The sequence below is a fragment of the Procambarus clarkii genome, chromosome 78, assembly GCF_040958095.1.
Source record: "Procambarus clarkii isolate CNS0578487 chromosome 78, FALCON_Pclarkii_2.0, whole genome shotgun sequence".
Lineage (NCBI taxonomy): Eukaryota > Metazoa > Arthropoda > Malacostraca > Decapoda > Cambaridae > Procambarus > Procambarus clarkii.
Window position 1 is genome coordinate 10,949,954 of NC_091227.1, and position 26,630 is coordinate 10,976,583.

At 43.2% G+C, this 26,630-nt stretch overlaps 1 protein-coding gene across 3 annotated transcripts in view; it reads right to left on the reverse strand.

Annotated features, from left to right (window-relative positions):
- The window catches only part of LOC123746142 (salivary peroxidase/catechol oxidase), an 83,300-nt gene that overhangs the window by 35,457 nt on the left and 21,213 nt on the right, over window positions 1-26,630 (reverse strand). For 2 of the 3 annotated variants that reach the window (XM_045727439.2, XM_069314063.1), the window contains exons 3-6: window positions 15,357-15,418; window positions 15,065-15,125; window positions 4,173-4,329; window positions 3,728-3,859 (exon numbers count right to left, since the gene is read on the reverse strand). In XM_045727439.2, coding sequence (XP_045583395.2) covers window positions 3,728-3,859; window positions 4,173-4,329; window positions 15,065-15,125; window positions 15,357-15,418 — 412 coding nt within the window. The remainder of the gene's footprint in view (window positions 1-3,727; window positions 3,860-4,172; window positions 4,330-15,064; window positions 15,126-15,356; window positions 15,419-26,630) is intronic. The other variant, XM_045727440.2, reaches the window with a different exon arrangement.

A 26,630-nucleotide genomic window follows, 5' to 3' on the forward strand; every position in this document is an offset into this window, starting at 1 on the left:
TGATATCTTCAACGAAACCGTTAGAGAAGCCGTTGTTCACTAGGACCTGCCTTACCCTACAGAGTTCTTCATCGACTTGCTTCCAATATGAGCTGTGGCTGAGAGCACGGTCGACGTAAGCGTTGACAACACTCCTGTTGTACCTGTCTGGGCAGTCACTGTTGGCATTGAGGCACATTCCTATGTTGGTTTCCTTAGTGTAGACTGCATTGTGGAAGCCTCCGCTCTTTTCCATGACTGTTACATCCAGAAAGGGCAGCTTCCCATTATTCTCCATCTCATAAGTGAAACTCAACACAGAATTCTGCTCAAATGCCTCCTTCAGCTGCTGCAGACATCTGGCATCAGGTACCTGTGTAAAAATGTCGTCAACATACCTGCAGTATATGGCGGGTTTCAAGCCCATGTCAACTAAGACCCTCTGTTCGATGGTGCCCATGTAGAAGTTCGCAAACAGGACACCTAGGGGAGAAGCCATGGCGACCCCATCTACTTGATTATACATGTGCCAATCTGGGCTCAAGAAGGGTGCCTCTTTAGTGCAGGCTTGGAGTAGTTTCCTCAGTGTATTTTCTGGCATGTCAAGAGGAGTGCAAGCTGGGTCATGATACACGCTGTCTGCTATCATCCCGATTGTTACGTTGGTAAATAGTGACTCTACATCCAACGAGGCTCTTATCCCCGTGGCCTGCGCTCCCCGCAGTAGGTCAACAAATTCCTTGGGAGACTTTAGGCTGAAAGCACAAGATACGTAAGGAGTCAGCAACCCGTTGAGTCGTTTAGCCAGTCTGTATGTGGGTGTGGGTATCTGGCTGATGATTGGCCGAAGTGGGTTTCCAGGCTTGTGGGTCTTGACATTTCCATAGGCATACCCAGGTTTGTATTCCCCAACGACTTTTGGCAGGTGGAGTCAGGATTTCTTGGCATTCACAGTTTCGATCAATCTGTTTACCTTCGTTTTCAATTCGGCTGTAGTGTCCTTCGCTACCCTTTGGAATTTGGTTTGGTCGGAGAGTATGAAGTTCATTTATGCCAGATATTCGTCTTTTCTAAGAATATCGTTTATTGGCGACTTGTCACCTCTCCTGACGACTATCTCCTTGTTCTCACGAAGGCTCTTAGCTGTCGCTTTGTGCTCGGGGAACAGTATGGTGCTTCTGTAGTTACCTCGAATCTTTCCTCCTTCTGCAATAAGCTCTGCTTGCAAGGTGTCTTTAGTGGTAACCTTCTTTTGCTTGTCGAGGTCGACTATGTCATCCAATAGGATCTCCAACTCCACTTTCCAGGCCATCTCACTTGGTCTGGACATAACGTGACAGTTTATGCCCAGATTTAAGAGAGTGATTTGGTCCTCAGTGAGGTTGATTCCAGCAAGGTTTAAGAAGCCATCTTTTTGGTTTAAGAAGGTCGTGGAATCGCCATGGGTCCTCCAAATAGTGTTGTCAGTTACTTGATGATCCTGGTTTCGGTGCTGTGGTGATGTTGATCTGTGAGGGTGTCGAGGTGATGGTCGATGCGAGTACGGAGGTCTTCGTCGATGTTGCTGTTTCTCCATTGGTTTGTAGCGTGGAGTAGTTGCGTTTTGGTGTCTTTGATCTCATTCTCTGCCTTGAGTATCTGATGTCGAATCAAATGTTGGCGATTTTTTATCGTGGAGGCTAGGTTTCTTGCTGCTGGGTCGTGCGTTTTAATATTAGTATATTTTAGTAGCAGTCTTTCTTGTAAACATATGTTGTTGTATATGACCGAAAAGGTAAGATTAATAATTCTAACACGAATTTTCTCAATATTTCTTATGTTTTTCTTCACTGTCGGTGGTATAAAAATATAAATTCTCCAAAATTCCTTTTTTAATTGTCTGACGCCTGAACGCGTTTCGTAATGCTTATTACATTTTAAAGTGGGTAGAATATAGTTGTGCATTAATTGGCTGTTGATTGCTGGTGTTGACTTTTTGATGTGTAGTGCCAGAGAAATCTTAACGAACAACACAGAGATCATCGATAAGTACAGTGATAGCAGGCGGCTCGACATCAGTGAGGCACTACACATAAAAAATTCAACACCAGCAATCAACAGCCCATTAATGCACAACTATATTCTACCAATTTTAAGACCCCGAACCAATATGGAAGCAACAAGAGGAAGTATAGCAATTCTCGCCATGGAATTCTCATATCCAATTTATATCCATTGTTCCGTGTTCTGTTGTGAGTTTGTCATAAGTTTATTCACCTCATCCAAAACTTAGTACCATATAACCTCCCCCAAAATGAGTATAAGTTCGATGAATCTGTGTGTAAATTAAGTCTTTGAAACTGCAATAAGCATTATGAAATGCGTTCAGGCGTCAGACAATTAAAAATGAATTTTGGAGAATTCATATTTTTATTACCACCGACAGTGAAGAAAAACTTAAGAAATATTGAGAAAATTCGTGTTAGAATTATTAATCTTACCTTTTCGGTCATATTCAACAATATATATATATATATATATATATATATATATATATATATATATATATATATATATATATAAATATATATATATATATATATATATATATATATATATATATATATATATATATATATATATATATATATATATATATATATATATATGTCGTACCTAGTAGCCAGAACGTATTTCTCGGCCTACAGTGCAAGGCCAGATTTGCCTAATAGGCCGAGTGATTTTTTGATTTTCAATCAATTGTTTCCAATTAATTTATTTTAAATAATATTCTTACATTATATTAAGAACATAAATTATTTAATTAGTTATCTTAGTTTAGGTTAGGTTAGGTTAGGTTAGGTTAGGTTAGGTTAGGTTAGGTTAGGTTAGGTTAAGTATGGTTGGTTAGGTTCAGTCATATATCTACGTTAGTTTTAACTCAAATAAAAAAATTAACTCATACATAATGAAATATATAGATTTATCATTTTATAAGAAATAAAATAGAAAAATATTGATATTCAGGAAAATTTGGCTTATTAGGCAAATCGGGTCTTGTATAGTAAGCCAAGAACTGCGTTCTGGCTAGTAGCTACAACATATATATATATATATATATATATATATATATATATATATATGTCGTACCTAGTAGCCAGAACTCGCTTCTCAGCCTACTATTCAAGGCCCGATTTGCCTAATAAGCCAAGTTTTCCTGAATTAATATATTTACTATAATTTTTTTCTTATGAAATGATAAAGCAACCCTTTTCTCTATGAATGAGGTCAATTTTTTTTTATTGGAGTTAAAATTAACGTAGATATATGACCGAACCTAACCAACCCTACCTAACCAAACCTAACCTATATTTATAGGTAAGGTTAGGTTAGGTAGCCAAAAAAAGCTAGGTTAGGTTAGGTTAGGTAGGTTAGGTAGACGAAAAAACATTAATTCATGAAAACTTGGCTTATTAGGCAAATCGGGCCTTGAATAGTAGGCTGAGAAGTGCGTTCTGGCTATTAGGTACGACATATATATATATATATATATATATATATATATATATATATATATATATATATATATATATATATATATATATATATATATATATACATATATATATATATATATATATATATATATATATATATATATATATATATATGCATATTATTTTTTAATTATGCCACATAAGATTAAGAATAAATTAATAAATTTCAGCAATATATCATGAAATAATTGGAGCATCCTATTAATACATACTCGTCAAGTATCTGCGTAGATCCGAAGATAATAGCCGTGGCCCTACGGTCCATCGCTTTCGCCTCATCGGGGATCGTGAAGAAGTGCAGATGCTGACCAGCGGGAGTGAGCAGCGGCAGAATCAGCGACTGGCTGTGTGGGTCAGGAGGAAACAGCGTGAGCAAAATAGATAACACCGGTATAACGCAGATGTTGCAAAAATTTTGTCTCCTGCTTATTACTAGGATAAAGAACTTGCCTAACCTTGTATGTTTCCCTCTTTTTTGTTTTCCGTGGCTTTATCTCTCTCTCTCTCTCTCTCTCTCTCTCTCTCTCTCTCTCTCTCTCTCTCTCTCTCTCTCTCTCTCTCTCTCTCTCTCTCTCTGCCTCCCTCTCATTTCTTTCTTTACCTTCTGTTACACTTACTCATCTCACCCTGAACTAAACAGTGCAATGAGTTCCTTACTCGATAAGGTTCCGCTCGATTTCTTGAATGTTATTGAAAGAGTTCTCTCCCTTGTCCAGAGCACTAGACAACCTGTTGGAATCCAGCGTACTTAAGCTGACACTCTCGCTGGGGCCGGTGAAAAGCCTCACGTTCACGGGAGACGCTCGTGTTTGAACTGTAAACACAAGACAAAGAGGTGATCTTAAATGATGAAATATCAGGTTCAAATGTAAGGCAACATTACCTGTAGTCTAAGAATGAAATGTTGCAAATTAATGATTTATTATAGCATATAGACATAAAAATTAATAATATATATATGTATATATTATATATAACATATATATATATATATATATATATATATATATATATATATATATATATATATATATTATATATAATATATATATATATATATATATATATATATATATATTATATATATATATATTATATATATATTATATATATATATTATTAAATATGACCGAAAAAGTAAGATTAATAATTCTAACACGAATTTTCTCAATCTTTCGTACATTTCTTTTCACTGCTGGTGATAATTCAAAATTCAATTCTCCAAAATTCATTTTTATTTCTAGTCTGACGCGGCACTTGAGCGCGTTTCGTAAAACTTATTACATTTTCAAAGACTTTAGTTTACACATACACAACTGAATAGAACTTACACATCTCCGATTTGTTTATATCTACATTTGAGTGAGGTGGATGGGGTGAGGTGGTATTAATAGGGTATTAAATTCATCAACACAAGACAGAACACGAAACAATGGGTATTGAATGGAAGTGATTGTAGAAAGCCTATTGGTCCATATTTCTTGATGCTTCTATATTGGAGCGGAGTCTTGAGGTGGGTAGAATATAGTTGTGCATTAATTGGCTGTTGATTGCTGGTGTTGACTTCTTAATGTGTAGTGCCTCGCAAACGTCAAGCCGCCTGCTATCGCTGTATCTATCGATGATTTCTGTGTTGTTTACTAGGATTTCTCTGGCGATGGTTTGGTTGTGGGAAGAGATTATATGTTCCTTAATGGAGCCCTGTTGTTTATGCATCGTTAAACGCCTAGAAAGAGATGTTGTTGTCTTGCCTATATACTGGGTTTTTTGGAGCTTACAGTCCCCAAGTGGGCATTTGAAGGCATAGACGACGTTGGTCTCTTTTAAAGCGTTCTGCTTTGTGTCTGGAGAGTTTCTCATGAGTAGGCTGGCCGTTTTTCTGGTTTTATAGTAAATCGTCAGTTGTATCCTCTGATTTTTGTCTGTAGGGATAACGTTTCTATTAACAATATCTTTCAGGACCCTTTCCTCTGTTTTATGTGCTGTGGAAAAGAAGTTCCTGTAAAATAGTCTAATAGGGGGTATAGGTGTTGTGTTAGTTGTCTCTTCAGAGGTTGCATGGCGTTTCACTTTCCTTCTTATGATGTCTTCGACGAAACCATTGGAGAAGCCGTTGTTGACTAGGACCTGCCTTACCCTACAGAGTTCTTCGTCGACTTGCTTCCATTCTGAGCTGTGGCTTAGAGCACGGTCGACATATGCGTTAACAACACTCCTCTTGTACCTGTCTGGGCAGTCGCTGTTGGCATTTAGGCACATTCCTATGTTCGTTTCCTTAGTGTAAACTGCAGTGTGGAAACCTCCGCTCTTTTCCATGACTGTTACATCTAGAAAGGGCAGCTTCCCATCCTTTTCCATCTCGTAAGTGAAACGCAGCACAGAACTCTGCTCAAATGCCTCCTTCAGCTCCTGCAGATGTCTGACATCAGGTACCTGTGTAAAAATGTCGTCAACATACCTGCAGTATATGGCCGGTTTCAAGTTCATGTCGACTAAGACTTTTTGCTCGATGGTACCCATGTAGAAGTTTGCAAACAGGACACCTAGGGGAGAACCCATGGCGACCCCATCTACTTGCTTATACATGTGCCCATCCGGGCTCAAGAAGGGTGCCTCTTTAGTACAAGCTTGGAGTAGTTTCCTTAGAATATTTTCGGGTATGTCAAGAGGAGTACAGGCTGGATCACGATACACTCTGTCGGCTATCATCCCGATTGTCTCGTCCACAAGTACGTTGGTAAACAGCGATTCTACGTCCAACGAGGCTCTTATCCCTGTGGCCCGTGTGCCCCGCAGTAAGTCAACAAATTCCTTTGGAGACTTCAGGCTGAAGGCGCAAGGAACATAAGGAGTCAGCAGGCCGTTGAGTCGCTTCGCCAGTCTGTACGTGGGTGTGGGTATCTGGCTAATGATTGGCCGAAGTGGGTTTCCAGGCTTGTGTGTCTTGACATTTCCATACGCATATCCAGGTTTATATTCCCCAATGATCTTTGGCAGGTGGAGTCCGGATTTCTTGGCGTTCACAGTTTCGATCAGTTTGTTGACCTTTGCTTTCAATTCGGCTATAGTGTCCTTCGTTACCCTTTGGAACTTAGTTTGGTCAGAGAGTATGAGGTTCATTTTCGCCAGATATTCGTCTTTTTTAAGAATGACATATATTGGCGACTTGTCACCTCTCCTGACAACTATCTCTTTGTTCTCACGAAGGCTTTTAGCTGCCGCTTTGAGCTCGGGGGACAGTATGGTGCTTCTGTAATTGCCTCGATTCTTTCCTCCTTCTGCAATAAGTTCTGCTTGTAAGGTATCTTTGGAAGTGACCTTCTTTTGTGTCTCGAGGTCGAATATGTCGTCCAACAGAATTTCCAACTCTACTTTCCGGGCCATCTCACTCGGTCTGGACATAACATGACAGTTTATGCCCAGATCTAGGAGAGTGACTTGGTCCTCAGTGAGGTTAATTCCTGCAAGGTTCAGGAAGCCATCTCTTGGTCGCTGCATATGGCCGTTCAAAGGACTGCCAGCTTCTTTCTGGCGCTTTCCCGGATGCTAAACCCATTCAGCTACAACCTCCAGTAAAGGTTACCAGACCCCTCTATTACCGTCCTATTGGTGATGAACCGGTTAATGAATATGCAGGTGCACTTCTTCCTGATAACTACTCAAATGCTGAAGCCTACGTTTCTGCCAAAGATCTCTACTCCGGTCGTCGTAATGCAGGTTTCTCATGAGAGGCCAGCCTACTCATGAGAAACTCTCCAGACACAAAGCAGAACGCTTTAAAAGAGACCAACGTCGTCTATGCCTTCAAATGCCCTCTTGGGGACTGTAAGCTCCAAAAAAACCCAGTATATAGGCAAGACAACAACATCTCTTTCTAGGCGTTTAACGATGCATAAACAACAGGGCTCCATTAAGGAACATATAATCTCTTCCCACAACCAAACCATCGCCAGAGAAATCCTAGTAAACAACACAGAAATCATCGATAGATACAGCGATAGCAGGCGGCTTGACGTTTGCGAGGCACTACACATTAAGAAGTCAACACAAGCAATCAACAGCCAATTAATTCACAACTATATTCTACCCACCTCAAGACTCCGCTCCAATATAGAAGCATCAAGAAATATGGACCAATAGGCTTTCTACAATCACTTCCATTTCAATACCCATTGTTTCGTGTTCTGTCTTGTGTTGATGAAATTAATACCCTATTAATGCCACCTCTTGTTCTGTCTTGTGTTGATGAAATTAATACCCTATTAATGCCACCTCACCCCATCCACCTCACTCAAATGTAGATATAAACAAAATCGGAGATGTTTAAGCTCTATTCAGTTGTGTATTTGTAAACTAAAGTCTTTGAAAATGTAATAAGTTTTACGAAACGCGCTCATGTCGCGTCAGACTAGAAATAAAAATGAATTTTGGAGAATTGATTTTTGAATTACCTCCAACAGTGAAAAGAAATGTACGAAAGATTGAGAAAATTCGTGTTAGAATTATTAATCTTACTTTTTCGGTCATATTTAATAATATATATATATATATATATATATATATATATATATATATATATATATATATATATATATATATATATATTTATATAATTATTTTGATATTCCCCTTATCTTTGCTCTCTACGAAGTGAGACTTCTTATATGTAAGAAACCTGTTTGTGAAAATCAATGGATGAAAAGACATAACTTTCACGGAACAAAACTTGCTGAAAATATCACAATATGAAACATTTTGATACCTGTATGAAATGTATATACCTGTACTTTGCAACTTTATAACATCTTGCAACTGATTTGCAACATTTGGTCACATCGTATGCCCCGTGCTCCGCAACATTGCAACACCACATTGGAGGGGACTGTTGAAGTCGTCATTTACCCTACTATGGTCATGAGACCAGGTGAGTAATGGTCATGAGACCAGGTGAGTAATGGTCATGAGAGGCCAGGTGATTAATGGTCATGAGAGACCAGAAGGTGAGTAATGAGTAATGGTCTTGAGAGACCAGCTGGTGAGTAATGGTCATGAGAGGCCAGGTGAGTAATGGTCATGAGAGGCCAGCTGGTGAGTAATCGTCATGAGAGACCAGAAGGTGAGTAATGGTCATGAGAGACCAGGTGAGAAATGATCATGAGAGACCAGGTGAGTAATGGTCATGAGAGGCCAGAAGGTGAGTAATGGTCATGAAAGACCTGAAGGTGAGTAATGGTCATGAGAGACCAGGTGAGTAATGGTCATGAGAGACCAGGTGAGTAATGGTCATGAGAGGCCAGAAGGTGAGTAATGGTCATGAGAAACCAGGTGAGAAATAGTCATGTGAGACCAGGTGAGTAATGATCATGAGAGGCCAGCTGGTGAGTAATGGTCATGAGAGACCAGCTGGTGAGTAATGGTCATGAGAGACCAGGTGAGAAATAGTCATGTGAGACCAGGTGAGTAATGATCATGAGAGGTCGGAAGGTGAGTAATGGTCATGAGAGGCCAGAAGGTGAGTAATGGTCATGAAAGACCTGAAGGTGAGTAATGGTCATGAGAGACCAGGTGAGTAATGGTCATGAGAGGCCAGGTGAGTAATGGTCATGAGAGGTCGGAAGGTGAGTAATGGTCATGAGAGGCCAGGTGAGTAATGGTCATGAGAGGTCGGAAGGTGAGTAATGGTCATGAGAGGCCAGAAGGTGAGTAATGGTCATGAGAGACCAGAAGGTGAGTAATGGTCATGAGAGGCCAGAAGGTGAGTAATGATCATGAGAGGCCAGAAGGTGAGCAATGATCATGAGAGACCAGAAGGTGAGTAATGGTTATGAGAGACCAGAAGGTGAGTAATGGTCATGAGAGGCCAGAAGGTGAGTAATGGTCATGAGAGGCAAGAAGGTGAGTAATGATCATGAGAGACCAGAAGGTGAGTAATGATCATGAGAGGCCAGAAGGTGAGTAATGGTCATGAGAGGCCAGAAGGTGAGTAATGGTCATGAGAGGCCAGAAGGTGAGTAATGATCATGAGAGACCAGAAGGTGAGTAATGATCATGAGAGACCAGAAGGTGAGTAATGGTTATGAGAGACCAGAAGGTGAGTAATGGTCATGAGAGGCCAGAAGGTGAGTGATGGTCATGAGAGACCAGGTGAGTAATGGTCATGAGAGACCAGGTGAGTAATGGTCATGAGAGACCAGGTGAGTAATGGTCATGAGAGACCAGGTGAGTAATGGTCATGAGAGACCAGAAGGTGAGTAATGGTCATGAGAGGCCAGGTGAGTAATGGTCATGAGAGACCGGGTGAGTAATGGTCAAGAGAGACCAGGTGAGTAATGGTCTTGAGAGACCAGGTGAGTAATGGTCATGAGAGACCAGGTGAGTAATGGTCATGAGAGACCAGAAGGTGAGTAATGGTAATGAGAGACCAGAAGGTGAGTAATGGTCATGAGAGGCCAGGTGAGTAATGGTCATGAGAGACCGGGTGAGTAATGGTCAAGAGAGACCAGGTGAGTAATGGTCATGAGAGACCAGAAGGTGAGTAATGGTCATGAGAGGCCAGGTGAGTAATGGTCATGAGAGACCGGGTGAGTAATGGTCAAGAGAGACCAGGTGAGTAATGGTCATGAGAGACCAGAAGGTGAGTAATGGTCATGAGAGACCAGAAGGTGAGTAATGGTCATGAGAGACCAGAAGGTGAGTAATGGTCATGAGAGACCAGAAGGTGAGTAATGGTCATGAGAGACCAGAAGGTGAGTAATGGTCATGAGAGACCAGGTGAGTAATGGTCATGAGAGACCAGAAGGTGAGTAATGGTCATGAGAGGCCAGGTGAGTAATGGTCATGAGAGACCAGAAGGTGAGTAATGGTCATGAGAGACTAGAAGGTGAGTAATGGTCATGAGAGACCAGGTGAGTAATGGTCATGAGAGACCAGGTGAGTAATGGTCATAAGAGACCAGGTGAGTAATGGTCATGAGAGGCCAGGTGAGTAATGGTCATGAGAGACCGGGTGAGTAATGGTCAAGAGAGACCAGGTGAGTAATGGTCATGAAAGGTCAGAAGGTGAGTAATGGTCATGAGAGGCCAGGTGAGTAATGGTCATGAGAGACCGGGTGAGTAATGTTCATGAGAGACCAGGTGAGTAATGGTCATGAGAGGCCAGGTGAGTAATGGTCATGAGAGACCAGAAGGTGAGTAATGGTCATGAGAGACCAGGTGAGTAATGATCTTGCCCCATCACCCCCTCCCCAGCCCCCATCACCTCCTCCCCTGCCCCTATCACCCCCTCCCCTGCCCCCCATCACCCCCTCCCCTGCCCCCATCACCCCCTCCCCTGGGGTGATGGGGGATGATCACGTCGGAGGTCATGGGGAACCAGATGTGGCAATATGTGAGGCGGGGGGGGGGGGGGGGGGGCAGGTGTTATGAGTGAAGGTTGTGGTGCATATATATATATATATATATATATATATATATATATATATATATATATATATATATATATATATATATATATATATATATATATAGACATATATTATTAAATATGACCGAAAAAGTAAGATTAATAATTCTAACACGAATTTTCTCAATCTTTCGTACATTACGCTTCACTGTTGGAGGTAAATCAAAAATCACTTCTCCAAAATTCATTTTTATTTCTAGTCTGACGCGACACGGGCGCGTTTCGTAAAACTTATTACATTTTCAAAGACTTCACAAATACACAACTGATTAGAACGTATCTCTGATTTTATATCTACATTTGAGTGAGGTGGGAAGGGTGATGTGGCATTAACACAAGACAGAACAGGAGGGGATATTAATAGGGTATTAAAAGTATCAACACAAGACAGAACAGAAACAATGGGTATTGAATAGAAGTGTTTGTAGAAAGCCTATTGGTCCATATTTCTTGATGCTTCTATATTGGAGCGGAGTCTTGAGGTGGGTAGAATATAGTTGTGCAATAATTGGCTGTTGATTGCAGGTGTTGACTTCTTGATGTGTAGTGCCTCGCAAACGTCAAGCCGCCTGCTATCGCTGTATCTATCGATGATTTCTGTGTTGTTTACTAGGATTTCTCTGGCGATGGTTTGGTTATGGGAAGAGATTATATGTTCCTTAATGGAGCCCTGTTGCTTATGCATCGTTAAACGCCTAGAAAGAGATGTTGTTGTCTTGCCTATATATATATATATATATATATATATATATATATATGAATAATTCTACCAAAATTCACTATTCAGTGCACAGTACAGCTGTTGGTGTGACCCGTTGACCTGACCTTATATCTCAACTTTTTGAGTCACCGTAGCCGTCTCCTGTAATGTAACACTCCCCCTTGTGCCGCTACTTACAGTTCTCCTGCTCTCAGAACCATGCTTGGGTAATACTCACAATTTACTCATAAGAATGTGTACACAAGGTACACAAGAGGTTACCTTGAGGTTACCTTGAGGTGCTTCCGGGGCTTTGCGTCCCCGCGGCCCGGTCGTCGACCAGGCCTCCTGGTTCCTGGACTGATCAACCAGGCTGTTGGACGCGGCTGCTCGCAGCCTGACGTATGAGTCACAGCCTGGTTGATCAGGTATCCTTTGGAGATGCTTTGGAGGAGTTACACATACTAATGATGCCACTAACTGTCGACGTGGTTAAGGAGTCTCTGACAGTGTCTCTCACTGTGCCAGTGACTGTGGGGCAAACATGTATACTCGGCCCACCACGAACATGTATACTCGGCCCACCACAAACATGTATACTCGGCCCACCACGAACATGTATACTCGGCTCACTACAAACATGTATACTCGGCCCACCACAAACATGTATACTCGGCCCACCACGAACATGTATACTCGGCTGACTACAAACATGTATACTCGGCCCACCACGAACATGTATACTCGGCTCACTACAAACATGTATACTCGGCCCACCACGAACATGTATACTCGGCCCACCACAAACATGTATACTCGGCCCACCACGAACATGTATACTCGGCTCACTACAAACATGTATACTCGGCCCCACCACGAACATGTATACTCGGCCCACCACAAACATGTATACTCGGCCCCACCACAAACATGTATACTCGGCCCACCACAAACATGTATACTCGGCCCCACCACAAACATGTATACTCGGCCCACCACAAACATGTATACTCGGCCCACCACAAACATGTATACTCGGCCCCACTACAAACATGTATACTCGGCCCCACCACGAACATGTATACTCGGCCCCACCACGAACATGTATACTCGGCCCACCACGAACATGTATACTCGGCCCACCACAAACATGTATACTCGGCCCCACCACAAACATGTATACTCGGCCCCACCACGAACATGTATACTCGGCCCACCACAAACATGTATACTCGGCCCACCACAAACATGTATACTCGGCCCCACCACAAACATGTATACTCGGCCCACCACGAACACGTATACTCGGCCCACCACAAACATGTATACTCGGCCCACCACAAACATGTATACTCGGCCCCACCACAAACATGTATACTCGGCCCACCACAAACATGTATACTCGGCCCACCACAAACATGTATACTCGGCCCACCACAAACATGTATACTCGGCCCCACCACGAACATGTATACTCGGCCCACCACAAACATGTATACTCGGCCCACCACAAACATGTATACTCGGCCCCACCACGAACATGTATACTCGGCCCACCACAAACATGTATACTCGGCCCCACCACAAACATGTATACTCGGCCCACCACAAACATGTATACTCGGCCCACCACAAACATGTATACTCGGCCCACCACAAACATGTATACTCGGCCCACCACAAACATGTATACTCGGCCCACCACAAACATGTATACTCGGCCCACCACAAACATGTATACTCGGCCCACCACAAACATGTATACTCGGCCCACCACAAACATGTATACTCGGCCCACCACAAACATGTATACTCGGCCCACCACAAACATGTATACTCGGCCCACCACAAACATGTATACTCGGCCCACCACAAACATGTATACTCGGCCCACCACAAACATGTATACTCGGGCCACCACAAACATGTATACTCGGCCCACCACGAACATGTATACTCGGCCCACCACAAACATGTATACTCGGCCCCACCACAAACATGTATACTCGGCCCACCACAAACATGTATACTCGGCCCACCACAAACATGTATACTACATACATATCACTTATATGTCTACTCTCCTCAGATAATATTCAGTGGATAACTTTGTTAAAAGAAAAATGTGATTTACCTGTTCAATGTCATTTACGTGTCATTTAATGTGTCATTTACGTGTCATGTGTCATTTACGTGTCATGTGTCATTTACGTGTCATGTGTCATTTAATGTGTCATTTACGTGTCATTTACATGTCAATTAATGTGTCATTTACGTGTCATGTGTCATTTAATGTGTCATTTACGTGTCATTTACATGTCAATTAATGTGTCATTTACGTGTCATGTCGTGTCATTCAATGTCATTTACGTATTCTAAAAAAATACTATAAATAAGTATATTTCCCGAGGCTGAGTATACCCTGGCCATACACAAGTGGTATATCAAGTATACTATCTTGTCCTTTGTTATAACAATTACGGCTTGCCATTAGGCAAGAAAAGTCATAATATAAAAGATAACTTTTCGTGTTACAAGTTTGTTTACCTAACGAATAATTTTCCCCATGAGTCGAAGAACGGTCTCCAGGGACCGTTGACTGTTCACACACTGTTCACTGTTCACTGTTCACCTTAGTCATTGTTATAAGGTGAGTACAAGAGCGAGAAGTTAAACATTATGTTCCTACTACACAACACACACCAAAACGTGTCGGCAACTTTGAAACTCAAGGCCGCCAGGGCTATTTACCCCAGTGGTAGAGATTTCCCACCACCTTCCCCCCTAAGAATATCCCCACTACTCTCTCCCCCCCTAAGAATATCCCCACTACTCTCTCCCCCCCTAAGAATATCCCCACTACCCTCCCCCCCCCTAAGAATATCCCCACTACTCTCTCCCCCCTAAGAATATCCCCACTACTCTCTCCCCCCCTAAGAATATCCCCACTACTCTCTCCCCCCCTAAGAATATCCCCACTACTCTCTCCCCCCCTAAGAATATCCCCACTACTCTCTCCCCCCCTAAGAATATCCCCACTACTCTCTCCACCCCTAAGAATATCCCCACTACTCTCTCCCCCCCTAAGAATATCCCCACTACTCTCTCCCCCCCTAAGAATATCCCCACTACTCTCTCCCCCCCCTAAGAATATCCCCACTACTCTCTCCCCCCCTAAGAATATCCCCACTACTCTCTCCCCCCATAAGAATATCCCCACTACCCTCCCCCCCTAAGAATATCCCCACTATACCCTCCCCCCCTAAGAATATCCCCACTATACCCTCCCCCCTTAAGAATATCCACACTACCCCCCCCCCACTCCCCCTAGCTACGTGGCCTTCACCGTCGTGGAGTAGACTAGTAGCCAAGGAGAGGAGCAACATACCAGCAGAGGCAGGACAGCAGACTCCAGGTTCTCGCCCAGTCGTCGTACAGGTCTGCTGCAGCTGTTGGCATGCGTACACACACTTACTATATATTTCAAAAATATTTCACGGCAATAATATTAAAAGATATAAAAACTAGTAGTTTAAGAGTACCCTCCCGGAGGGAACCTGAGGGTCTCAGTAGCAATATTATTATCCTGATAACAGGTGAAAGCAGAACATTGTTCACTGGTAATATGGTGTTAATTATAATGAAATGATGAGTGATTATAATACATAGTATGAGAATACCTGGTTTAGTTCAGCGACGCACACGACCAAGGGGACACAGGTGCAGCTCCCGCCGCCTCCTGCTGGGGGAATTAAGAATTAAAATGTTTTCTATATCAGAAGTTTGCTTTAAGTTACAACAAAATACATTATTTTAGTTATAAATTAATTATAAATGACTTGTCGTGATACTTGATGTGTCTGGGTTCCTACTGTATACCAGCTTGGTGAGTACTCTAGGTGAGTATTCAGTCTACTCAACACAGTACACCAGCTAGGTGAGTACACTAGGTGAGTACACAGTCTACTCAACACAGTACACCAGCTAGGTGAGTACACAGTCTACTCAATACAGTACACCCAACGCACTGTTACCCCCCCCCCCTCCCCACACACACGTGTGTGTGGGGTTGACTGTGTGTGTTTGGTAACTGTCAGTCAACAGTTACCAGTTGATTGACAGTTGAGAGGCGGGACCAAAGTGCTAGAGCTCAACCCCTGCAAGCACAACTAGTTAAGTACAACTAGGTAAATACACAGTCACCCACACACACACACACAGTCACACACGCACACACACAGTCACACAGTCACACACACAGTCACACACGCACACACATACACACACACACACACACACACACACAGTCACACACTCACACACACAGTCACACACACAGTCACACACAGTCACACACGCACACACACAGTCACACACGCACACACACAGTCACACACACTCACACACACAGTCACACACACAGTCACACACGCGCACACACACACACACACACACACACACACACACACACACACACACACACACACACACACACACACACACACACACACACACACACACAGTCACACACCCAGTCACACACGCACACACACAGTCACACACACACACACACACACACACACACACACACACACACACACACACACACACACAGAGTCACCAACAATATACATCCTGACTACACTGTTTCATCCTGTGTACATCTTCATAAAAAGTATCTCAATCATTGTAACATTCTCATTATTATCGTCTATCCTCTGGGGTTTTCCCGGGACCCCCGGACGCCCCCGGGGAGCAGGAGCTCAAGACTGTTCTGGTTTATGAAGCAGGTGATGGTAATGGACGACCTTCCTCTCCCCACACTAAAGACAGTCACTTGACTCATCAACCACCTCACCTCTCTGCCTGGCACTTTACCCATGATGTATCCCTAGTAGCTTAATATCTAAGCTAGTAGCTAGTAGCCTAGATACTAAGCTACTAGGGTGTATCCCTAGTAGCTTAGTATCTTTAGGTCATGCCCTAAAGATACTAAGCTTCGGACAACCACTGGAAGAACAGCTTTTATCTATCCTTCAGCCAATGTTCCTGGAAGATCTCTTTCTCTAACAATATTTTGTGAATGTTTTGAAAAGTAGAGTACGAGCCTTCAGGAGTATTAAGCATGCCTTCATAAGAGTTATTGTAAGTGTTCTTCATCAACGGCTACATGCACCGCAAGGCACATATTTACTTAGACAAATACAAGTGAATTAACTATTGTTTGCGATTCTGTCGTTAGTTTTGTCGTCGTGTGGGTCTCTCTGTTGAATTTCTGTTCTATCTTTCCCAAGTTTCCTTCGCTTGGGGTGGACGGTAGAGCGACGATCTCGCTTCATGCAGTCTCGCTTCATGCGACCTCCTAGCAGGAGGATTGAATTCGGGATTGAACGCCGATCTACATGCAGGTCGGCGTTCAATCCCCGATCGTCCAAGTGCTTGGGCACCATTCCTTCCCCCCGTCCCATCCCAAAACCTTATCCTGATCCCTTCCAAGGGCTATATTGTCGTAATGGCTTGGCGCTTTCTCCTGATACTTCCCTTCCCATCCCTTCGCTTACAAGTTCTCACCGACCAATATGTGATCAGTCTTCTTGGCAATATGTGGCTCCTATGTAACAAGGGCCAGGAATTGTTTACACTTTAACACTATATAGGTGACGTATATAACACAAAAGGTTGGGCTTGAGAAGGAGCAACCTTGCGGTACTCCACTCACTACACTTTTCCTGAGAGATTCTCTCTCATTTACGCGCACCCTTTATTTTCCTTGTTTAAACCATTGTTTTAATCCGTTCTAGCATCCTACCGTGCAACAATCACTGCCCTTGGCCTTCTGTGTGGTAGAACAACCAGTGTACCCTCGACCTTCTGTGTAGTAGAACAATCAGTATACCATCGGCCTTCTGTGTAGTAGAACAATCAGTGTACCCTCGGCCTTCTGTGTAGTAGAACAATCAGTATACCCTCGACCTTCTGTGTAGTAGAACAATCAGTGTACCCTCGACCTTCTGTGTAGTAGAACAATCAGTATACCATCGGCCTTCTGTGTAGTAGAACAATCAGTGTACCCTCGGCCTTCTGTGTAGTAGAACAATCAGTATACCCTCGACCTTCTGTGTAGTAGAACAATCAGTATACCATCGGCCTTCTGTGTAGTAGAACAATCAGTATACCCTCGACCTTCTGTGTAGTAGAACAATCAGTATACCCTCGACCTTCTGTGTAGTAGAACAATCAGTATACCATCGGCCTTCTGTGTAGTAGAACAATCAGTGTACCATCGGCCTTCTGTGTAGTAGAACAATCAGTGTACCCTCGGCCTCATGTATCGAAGAACAACAATCAGTATACCCTCGACCTTCTGTGTAGTAGAACAATCAGTATACCCTTGACCTTACATCCGTAGATCTGTCCTCTCCAGCGGCGAGGGTTAATGAAAATGGGAAAAACCCACGGAAAGGCGCGGGGACGACTGTAAACAAAACCAGCTATACTCTGCCTCGTCACATCCTGCTCTCACACAGGTAAACAACAACAATAATCACCCTTGAAGAGGTTGATGACCCAACTGGCCACGAACAAGAAGAAGGAAGAAGATGTTCAAGACACGCGCGTGCTACTTCTTGGACTTTCTACTTCTTGAACTATTATGGAGCGCCAAGGCAGAGAGTTCATACCACAGTTCTACACATTCTTACCGCCTTCACCGCCATGTCGTCGGCGCAGATACATCTTGGGTATGATCTATCAGATTTCAAAAGCAATTGAAATTCATATAAGGGATTCGAACTCAGGCTTTTTCTTCTCAACTTTACGCAGTCAGGAGGCATTATGAGCACTGTGTGTGGCGGAGTTGCGCATCCAAGTGTGGGTGGAAATACCGGTTTGTGAGTATTGGCCAACACGCAATTTTTTGTTAATTCTGCTACCTTGCGAGTCAATATAGTCTATGAGTCTGTTAGACTGTGTTTGTTAGGCTATGAGTCTGTTAGACTGTATTTGTTAGGCTATGAGTTTGTTAGGGTGTGTGTTTGTTAGGCTATGAGTCTGTTAGACTGTATTTGTTAGGCTATGAGTCTGTTAGACTGTATTTGTTAGGCTATGAGTTTGTTAGGGTGTGTGTTTGTTAGGCTATGAGTCTGTTAGACTGTGTGTTTGTTAGGCTATGAGTCTGTTAGACTGTATTTGTTAGGCTATGAGTTTGTTAGGGTGTGTGTTTGTTAGGCTATGAGTCTGTTAGACTGTGTGTTTGCTAGGCTATGAGTCTGTTAGACTGTGTGTTTGTTAGGCTATGAGTCTGTTAGACTGTGTGTTTGTTAGGCTATGAGTCTGTTAGACTGTATTTGTTAGGCTATGAGTCTGTCAGGGTGTGTGTTTGTTAGGCTATGAGTCTGTTAAACTGTGTGTTTGTACATTGAACATCACATTGTTCTCACTTATTACATTCTATAAATTCAGTTTAATTCAAACATTTCGTGTCTAAGATGTTGAAGAGACCGGAGCCTCCTGTCTCTCGCGGTCTGGCAGGTGACACCATTCCCAGGAGAGTACTGGCAGGTGACACCATTCCCAGGAGAGTACTGGCAGGTGACACCATTCCCAGGAGAGTACTGGCAGGTGACACCATTCCCAGGAGAGTACTGGCAGGTGACACCATTCCCAGGAGAGTACTGGCAGGTGACACCATTCCCAGGAGAGTACTGGCAGGTGACACCATTCCCAGGAGTGTACTGGCAGATGACACCATTCCCAGGAGAGTACTGGCAGGTGACACCATTCCCAGGAGAGTACTGGCAGGTGACACCATTCCCAGGAGTGTACTGGCAGGTGACACCATTCCCAGGAGTGTACTGGCAGGTGACACCATTCCCAGGAGAGTACTGGCAGGTGACACCATTCCCAGGAGAGTACTGGCAGGTGACACCATTCCCAGGAGAGTACTAGCAGGTGACACCATTCCCAGGAGAGTACTGGCAGGTGACACCATTCCCAGGAGAGTACTAGCAGGTGACACCATTCCCAGGAGAGTACTGGCAGGTGACACCATTCCCAGGAGAGTACTGGCAGGTGACACCATTCCCAGGAGAGTACTGGCAGGTGACACCATTCCCAGGAGAGTACTGGCAGGTGACACCATTCCCAGGAGAGTACTGGCAGGTGACACCATTCCCAGGAGAGTACTGGCAGGTGACACCATTCCCAGGAGTGTACTGGCAGATGACACCATTCCCAGGAGAGTACTGGCAGGTGACACCATTCCCAGGAGAGTACTGGCAGGTGACACCATTCCCAGGAGTGTACTGGCAGGTGACACCATTCCCAGGAGTGTACTGGCAGGTGACACCATTCCCAGGAGAGTACTGGCAGGTGACACCATTCCCAGGAGAGTACTGGCAGGTGACACCATTCCCAGGAGAGTACTAGCAGGTGACACCATTCCCAGGAGAGTACTGGCAGGTGACACCATTCCCAGGAGAGTACTAGCAGGTGACACCATTCCCAGGAGAGTACTGGCAGGTGACACCATTCCCAGGAGAGTACTGGCAGGTGACACCATTCCCAGGAGAGTACTGGCAGGTGACACCATTCCCAGGAGTGTACTGGCAGGTGACACCATTCCCAGGAGAGTACTGGCAGGTGACACCATTCCCAGGAGAGTACTGGCAGGTGACACCATTCCCAGGAGAGTACTGGCAGGTGACACCATTCCCAGGAGAGTACTGGCAGGTGACACCATTCCCAGGAGAGTACTGGCAGGTGACACCATTCCCAGGAGTGTACTGGCAGGTGACACCATTCCCAGGAGAGTACTGGCAGGTGACACCATTCCCAGGAGAGTACTGGCAGGCGCTAACGCAATATTGATACAAAAAATATTACACACAAATACCAATAACGAGATATATATCAACGAACAAATTCACAAGGACGCTTATGAGGATTCGAACCTACGTGCAGCGAACGTTGACGTGGTGCAATTGGCCAGATCCCGTCTGGGAACACTCAGTGCACAGGTTCGAATCCTCATCACGGCCCTTGTGAGTTTGTTCACAAGAAATATTACTAAGAAAAATAGTTTTATCTGGTATTTAAGGTCAAAAAAAGACCAAAACAGCAGCGCCAGGTGTGTGAGGTGTGCGAGGCTACAAGGAGTTACATTAAGTTTCAGTTTCAAAAAATTAGTTTCCAATTGGACTCTTCATTAACCTGAGAATGACCTTTGATTCTGTTAACTATAAATACCTCTTACTTAAACTCCAGCATTATGGAATCCGAGGCCTTGCCCTGAACTATATCCGATCCTATCTTAGTGACAGACACCAATATGTAGCCATCAATGACGTAACCTCTCCTACTCTACCATTAACCGTAGGGATGCCACAGGGCAGCATCCTAGGACCTCTCCTGTTTCTTATATACATCAATGATCTCCCTAATGTCTCTAACATGCTTAAACCTACATTGTTTGCTGATGATACTACCCTCGTTTACTCAGACCACAACCCACACATATTAAATAATGTTGTAAATAATTAATTTAAAAAAGTCCACTTGCGGATGTCAACCAACAAACTCACACTAAACGTAGAAAACACCTACTACATCTTATTGGTAAGGAAATCAACAAATGCAAGTCAGCTTCAGATAGACAATGTTAACATCAGCAATAAAAATGATGGAAACTTCCTTGGCCTATTCCTAGACAAGAGACTCAACTTCAGCACCCCACATGCAACACATAACTAAGAAAGTCTCAAAAACGGTTGGTATACTCTCTAAAATCAGATATTATGTTCCAAACTCTGCTCTCCTCTCACTATACTACGCGCTAATCTATCCCTATCTTACATATGGTATCTGTGCATGGGGGTCTACCACTACAAACTACCTGAAGCCCATCATCACCCAGCAAAAATCTGCTATCAGAACAATAACAAACTCTGCTTTCAGACAACACTGAGCCCCGTTGTTTAAATGCCTAAACATGTTAAACATGAACTCAATCCACACAATCTCTTGTGACATTTACATTTACAAAACCCTAGCTGTTCTTAAATACAAACCCTGATCTGAAATTCTTCCTGGACAGATGTAATAGAACCCATAATCACCACAACAGAAATAAATATCTCTTTGATATTCCCAGAGTCAAACTTATTCTGTGTAAACGCTCCATGCAAATAAATGAACCTAGTCTATGGAACTCACTCCCTAACGAATTGAACAGCTGCCCAACTTTTGCTTTATTTAAAAATAAATCTGAAAAGTCCCTAATTTCATCTTCATAGTTTCCTACCTTGTGCTTTCAACTCGCACTGTATCTAGTGCTACCCAATCCCCCAATATATGTACCTAAGTCATACAACTTTACCATTGTAATCATTGTTATCACCTTATATCGCAGTTGTTATATTAAACGCATATTTTACTTCATTATACCTTTAAATAATCCTCACATTATGCTACAATGTACCAGTTTATAACCCTCATATTTTATTATAATGTACCTACTAATCTTTGTCAACTTTTCTTATGATGAACCTGTTAACATTTTTTTCAATTTTGTTAGAAATTACCTACTTAAAAATTATGTTAGATTAAGGACCTGCCCGAAACGCTATGCGTGCCAGTGGCTTTATAAGTAAGTAATAACACCAGTGCTATGTTCTCTCATAAACCCAATGTACCTTCTAGTATATAAATAAATAAATAAATAAATAAATAAATAAATAAATAAATAAAATATGTGTGAGAGAGGCTTCAACCACTGCCAGGTGTGTGAGAGAGGCCACAACCACTGCCAGGTGTGTGAGAGAGGCCACAACCAGTTCCAGGTGTGGGAGCGAGAGAGAGGCCACAACCAGTTCCAGGTGTGGGAGCGAGGCCACAACCAGTTCCAGGTGTGTGAGAGAGGCCACTACCACTGCCAGGTGTGTGAGAGAGACCACAACCACTGCCAGGTGTGTGAGAGAGGCCACAACCACTGCCAGGTGTGTGAGAGAGACCACAACCACTGCCAGGTGTGTGAGAGAGACCACAACCACTGCCAGGTGTGTGAGAGAGACCACAACCACTGGCAGGTGTGTGAGAGAGGCCACAACCACTGCCAGGTGTGTGAGAGAGGCCACAACCACTGCCAGGTGTGTGAGAGAGACCACAACCACTGGCAGGTGTGTGAGAGAGGCCACAACCACTGCCAGGTGTGTGAGAGAGGCCACAACCACTGCCAGGTGTGTGAGAGAGGCCACAACCACTGGCAGGTGTGTGAGAGAGACCACAACCACTGCCAGGTGTGTGAGAGAGGCCACAACCACTGCCAGGTGTGTGAGAGAGGCCACAACCACTGCCAGGTGTGTGAGAGAGACCACAACCACTGCCAGGTGTGTGAGAGAGGCCACAACCACTGCCAGGTGTGTGAGAGAGGCCACAACCACTGCCAGGTGTGTGAGAGAGGCCACAACTACTGCCAGGTGTGTGAGAGAGGCCACAACCACTGCCAGGTGTGTGAGAGAGACCACAACCACTGTCAGGTGTGGGGGCGAGGCCACAACCACTGCCAGGTGTGTGAGAGAGGCCACAACTACTGCCAGGTGTGTGAGAGAGGCCACAACCACTGCCAGGTGTGGGGGCGAGGCCACAACCACTGCCAGGTGTGTGAGAGAGGCCACAACTACTGCCAGGTGTGTGAGAGAGATCACAACCACTGCCAGATGTGTGAGAGAGGCCACTACCACTGCCAGGTGTGGGAGAGAGACCACAACCACTGCCAGGTGTGTGAGAGAGGCCACTACCACTGCCAGGTGTGTGAGAGAGGCCACAACCACTGCCAGGTGTGTGAGAGAGGGGCCACAACAACAAAAACACCACAGGAAGGAGAGGTTGGAAATACCCACACGTGGACGTGCCGCTCTCAGCCAGTGTAGACTACTCCGCTATACAGCCGTTCATGGTGACATTTTTGGGTTTATCATTTTAACTCTTTGTAGAGAGTTAATGTCAATTGAAATTCATGTGTTTTATTAATTGTTTTTAACCAAGTTGTAATAGTTGTTATTTGTACTGTGTTTGTTTTTTTCTTTGAAGCGTTTAACAGGAGGGTGAGAAATGTGTGGTCCCTCGCCCTTACACATGCCGCTCGCGACCCACTCGAGGCTGCTTCATCTGCACCTTGACCACCCAATACAGTTCAAGTTATAGGGTTCTTAACGTGTTTGAGCAAATTGGTCTATTTTGGCTTCATGTGTGCCTTCAGAGGGAGGTGCTTGTGGGTCTCCGTGGCGCAAGGGCTTCGTGAGCGTCAGTCCGGTAAACATCACTTTACAATGGTATTCAGTAAACCATCGTCGAGTTTTAATAGTCAGCGCTTGAGAAAAAGTAAACTTCTTTATCCCGTTTTTTATTACAAGTATTAGAAGTAAACATGTAACCGATACATCACAGCCTGTAACTTCTTAACGCGTGGTGTTGACGAAGGTAAGCAGGTACCAGGAGCGCTCGTGGGAGTGATACCAGGTATGGGAACAACGGGTGTGTTATGAAGGAGAGGTGGACGGAACACATGTGTCAGACAACACCTGCGAGTGTGGCTACAAGAGCTGGTGTGGCTACCGCTTTAACACACAACAAGCCATGACCGTGAACCAGCTCACTACATCACTAGTACAACATTGTTTCTGTAGGAGCTGAGAATGTAAGACTCTTAGTCCTCGAGGTGAAGGTGCACGGAGCTTTCTCAAGGAGTTGGGTTACAGATACACAGAAACAACAATAGACACTATAGCAGCACATGCCTCTCTCTCTCTCTCTCTCTCTCACATATATATATATATATATATATATATATATATGCACAAATTTCCTAAACACGCAAGAAAAGTTATGCAACCTTAGAACACTTTCCCATCAGGAGATTCGAACCCTAGCCAGCACAGAAGCCTTACAGCAACTGGCATAACTGGTACGCCTTTAACCCACGGCACCACAGCTCAGACCCTTAAAAGAGATTGTAATTTCGGAGTATTTAAATCCCCCAAAGATCACCACCTCCCAAGGGCAACTAGAGCATAGTGAGGGGCTATGTAGGGCTTTATAGGTTTCTTCCACTATAAACGGAAGAAATGTCCTTATCTGAGCATACCTTCGCAACTACACCTTTCATCAGAGATGAGAAAATAAGAGGCAGCAAGACAGGTAAGCTTAAGAAGAAGAAGAGTGGGGAAGAAGGTCATGAAGATGGGGAGCATCGAGCGGATGTCAGCACGAGATAGAGTAAATGGAGATATATTAGACACAGGAAGAGAGGTTGAAGTAAGAGGTTGGAAAAACAGATAGAATATATTTAGATAAACTAATAAAGATAAATAATAAACAGAAGTTTAAGACATAGGAGAAATTTAAGCAAAACAATGCGAAAGTAAACAGAATAGATGGGTAAATCAGAGAGAGGAAACAATGGAAACGGTCTCAAATGTTACCGAATTCAAACGACAGAAATGAATGAAAGTAAAAACAGAAATATTGACAAACATTAGCCGATTATTAGGGACTTACTGAGTGGTAAACATCTCCTATAATGCCTGAATAACAACCAAAGCCCAGAATTACAGGGCCCAAGATGACACAGCTATAACAGAATCACTAAGAATATATTAGCAATTTCTACTGAAGTCAACATAACAGATAGCTATTGTGTATCATACCAAGACGCTCTAAATAGTTTACAAATATAGGAGTACAAATACAGTCATACAGGAACATATTCATACACCAGAAAGGTAAGAACTGTGGCATAAAGAAGATGGAGCAAACACCTTTAACGAGACATTGAAGAACTTCAGGCAATTTGTACATCCAGAACTTTTGCTTGAAAAACTTTGGTCGATCTTGTGCATTCCATCATTTATGTTGAGAATGACTTGAACTATGAGGGTGAACACTATAAAATTTCTCTCTCAAGGAAACCAATGTTGAAGGCAAATCACCTTTCTGTGTATCCATTTATGGCATGACTGGCAAAATTAATATGCAGAAATATTACATTCGACTCCTGTTCAGTTCTTATTGCATATTTATGTTACATGAGGTGCATAGTAAGTCATTTTCCTTCTCTGGCCGATGTAACCATTCACACTGATATAAATGTGTGTGAAAATATATAAATATATATGCGGAAAATCCACAGAGAAATATGAAATGAGGTGAACGTGTCTTGAACTCCCCTGATACAGCAGGTTGCGTGTATTCGATTCCCTGCAATGATTGTGATTCTGTGTACCTTGGACAAACAGGAAAGTCCTTACAATTGCGGTTGTCACAACATGCTTATAGTATTAGAACTGCCCAAACGTCTAATGCATTGTATCTACATACGAGTTTATGCGATCACAATATTAACTGGAATGGGGCAAAAAGCATTACCAATTGTGGGGATTTCGTGGAACGGAATTTAATTGAGCCTGCTCTAATCAGTCAAATCAGTGTCCAAATCTTCTTAATGTTAGTACTGGAATGTACAAACTTGATCCATTTTTAAGTTATAATATTGCACAACAGTTTAAGAAAAAACTCTGATAGAGAGGCTTACAATGTCTCATTATAATTTTATATTCATATATTGTGTGTTCATGAGGCTTTTCTTTAATCTTTCATCCTTATTCTCTGACCGCTTAATCCTCTTTGACCATTTTAAGCTAAGCTATACCTGTTTCTGGTTAATTCTTTCCCTAGGGATGGGATGGTCAGGTGTCGGCCTATATATCCTCCCCCTTCTCCCTTCTCCTTTAGTCAGTCTGGTGTTGACAAAGGCTTTAACAAGCCGAAACGTTCACCTCATTTCATATTTCTCTGTGGATTTTCCGCATAAAATATGATCAGTGTTTTGTGATCGTCAGTTGCATAAATATATAGTTTTGTTTTGCAGACAAAAATCAGAAGATACAACTGACGATTTA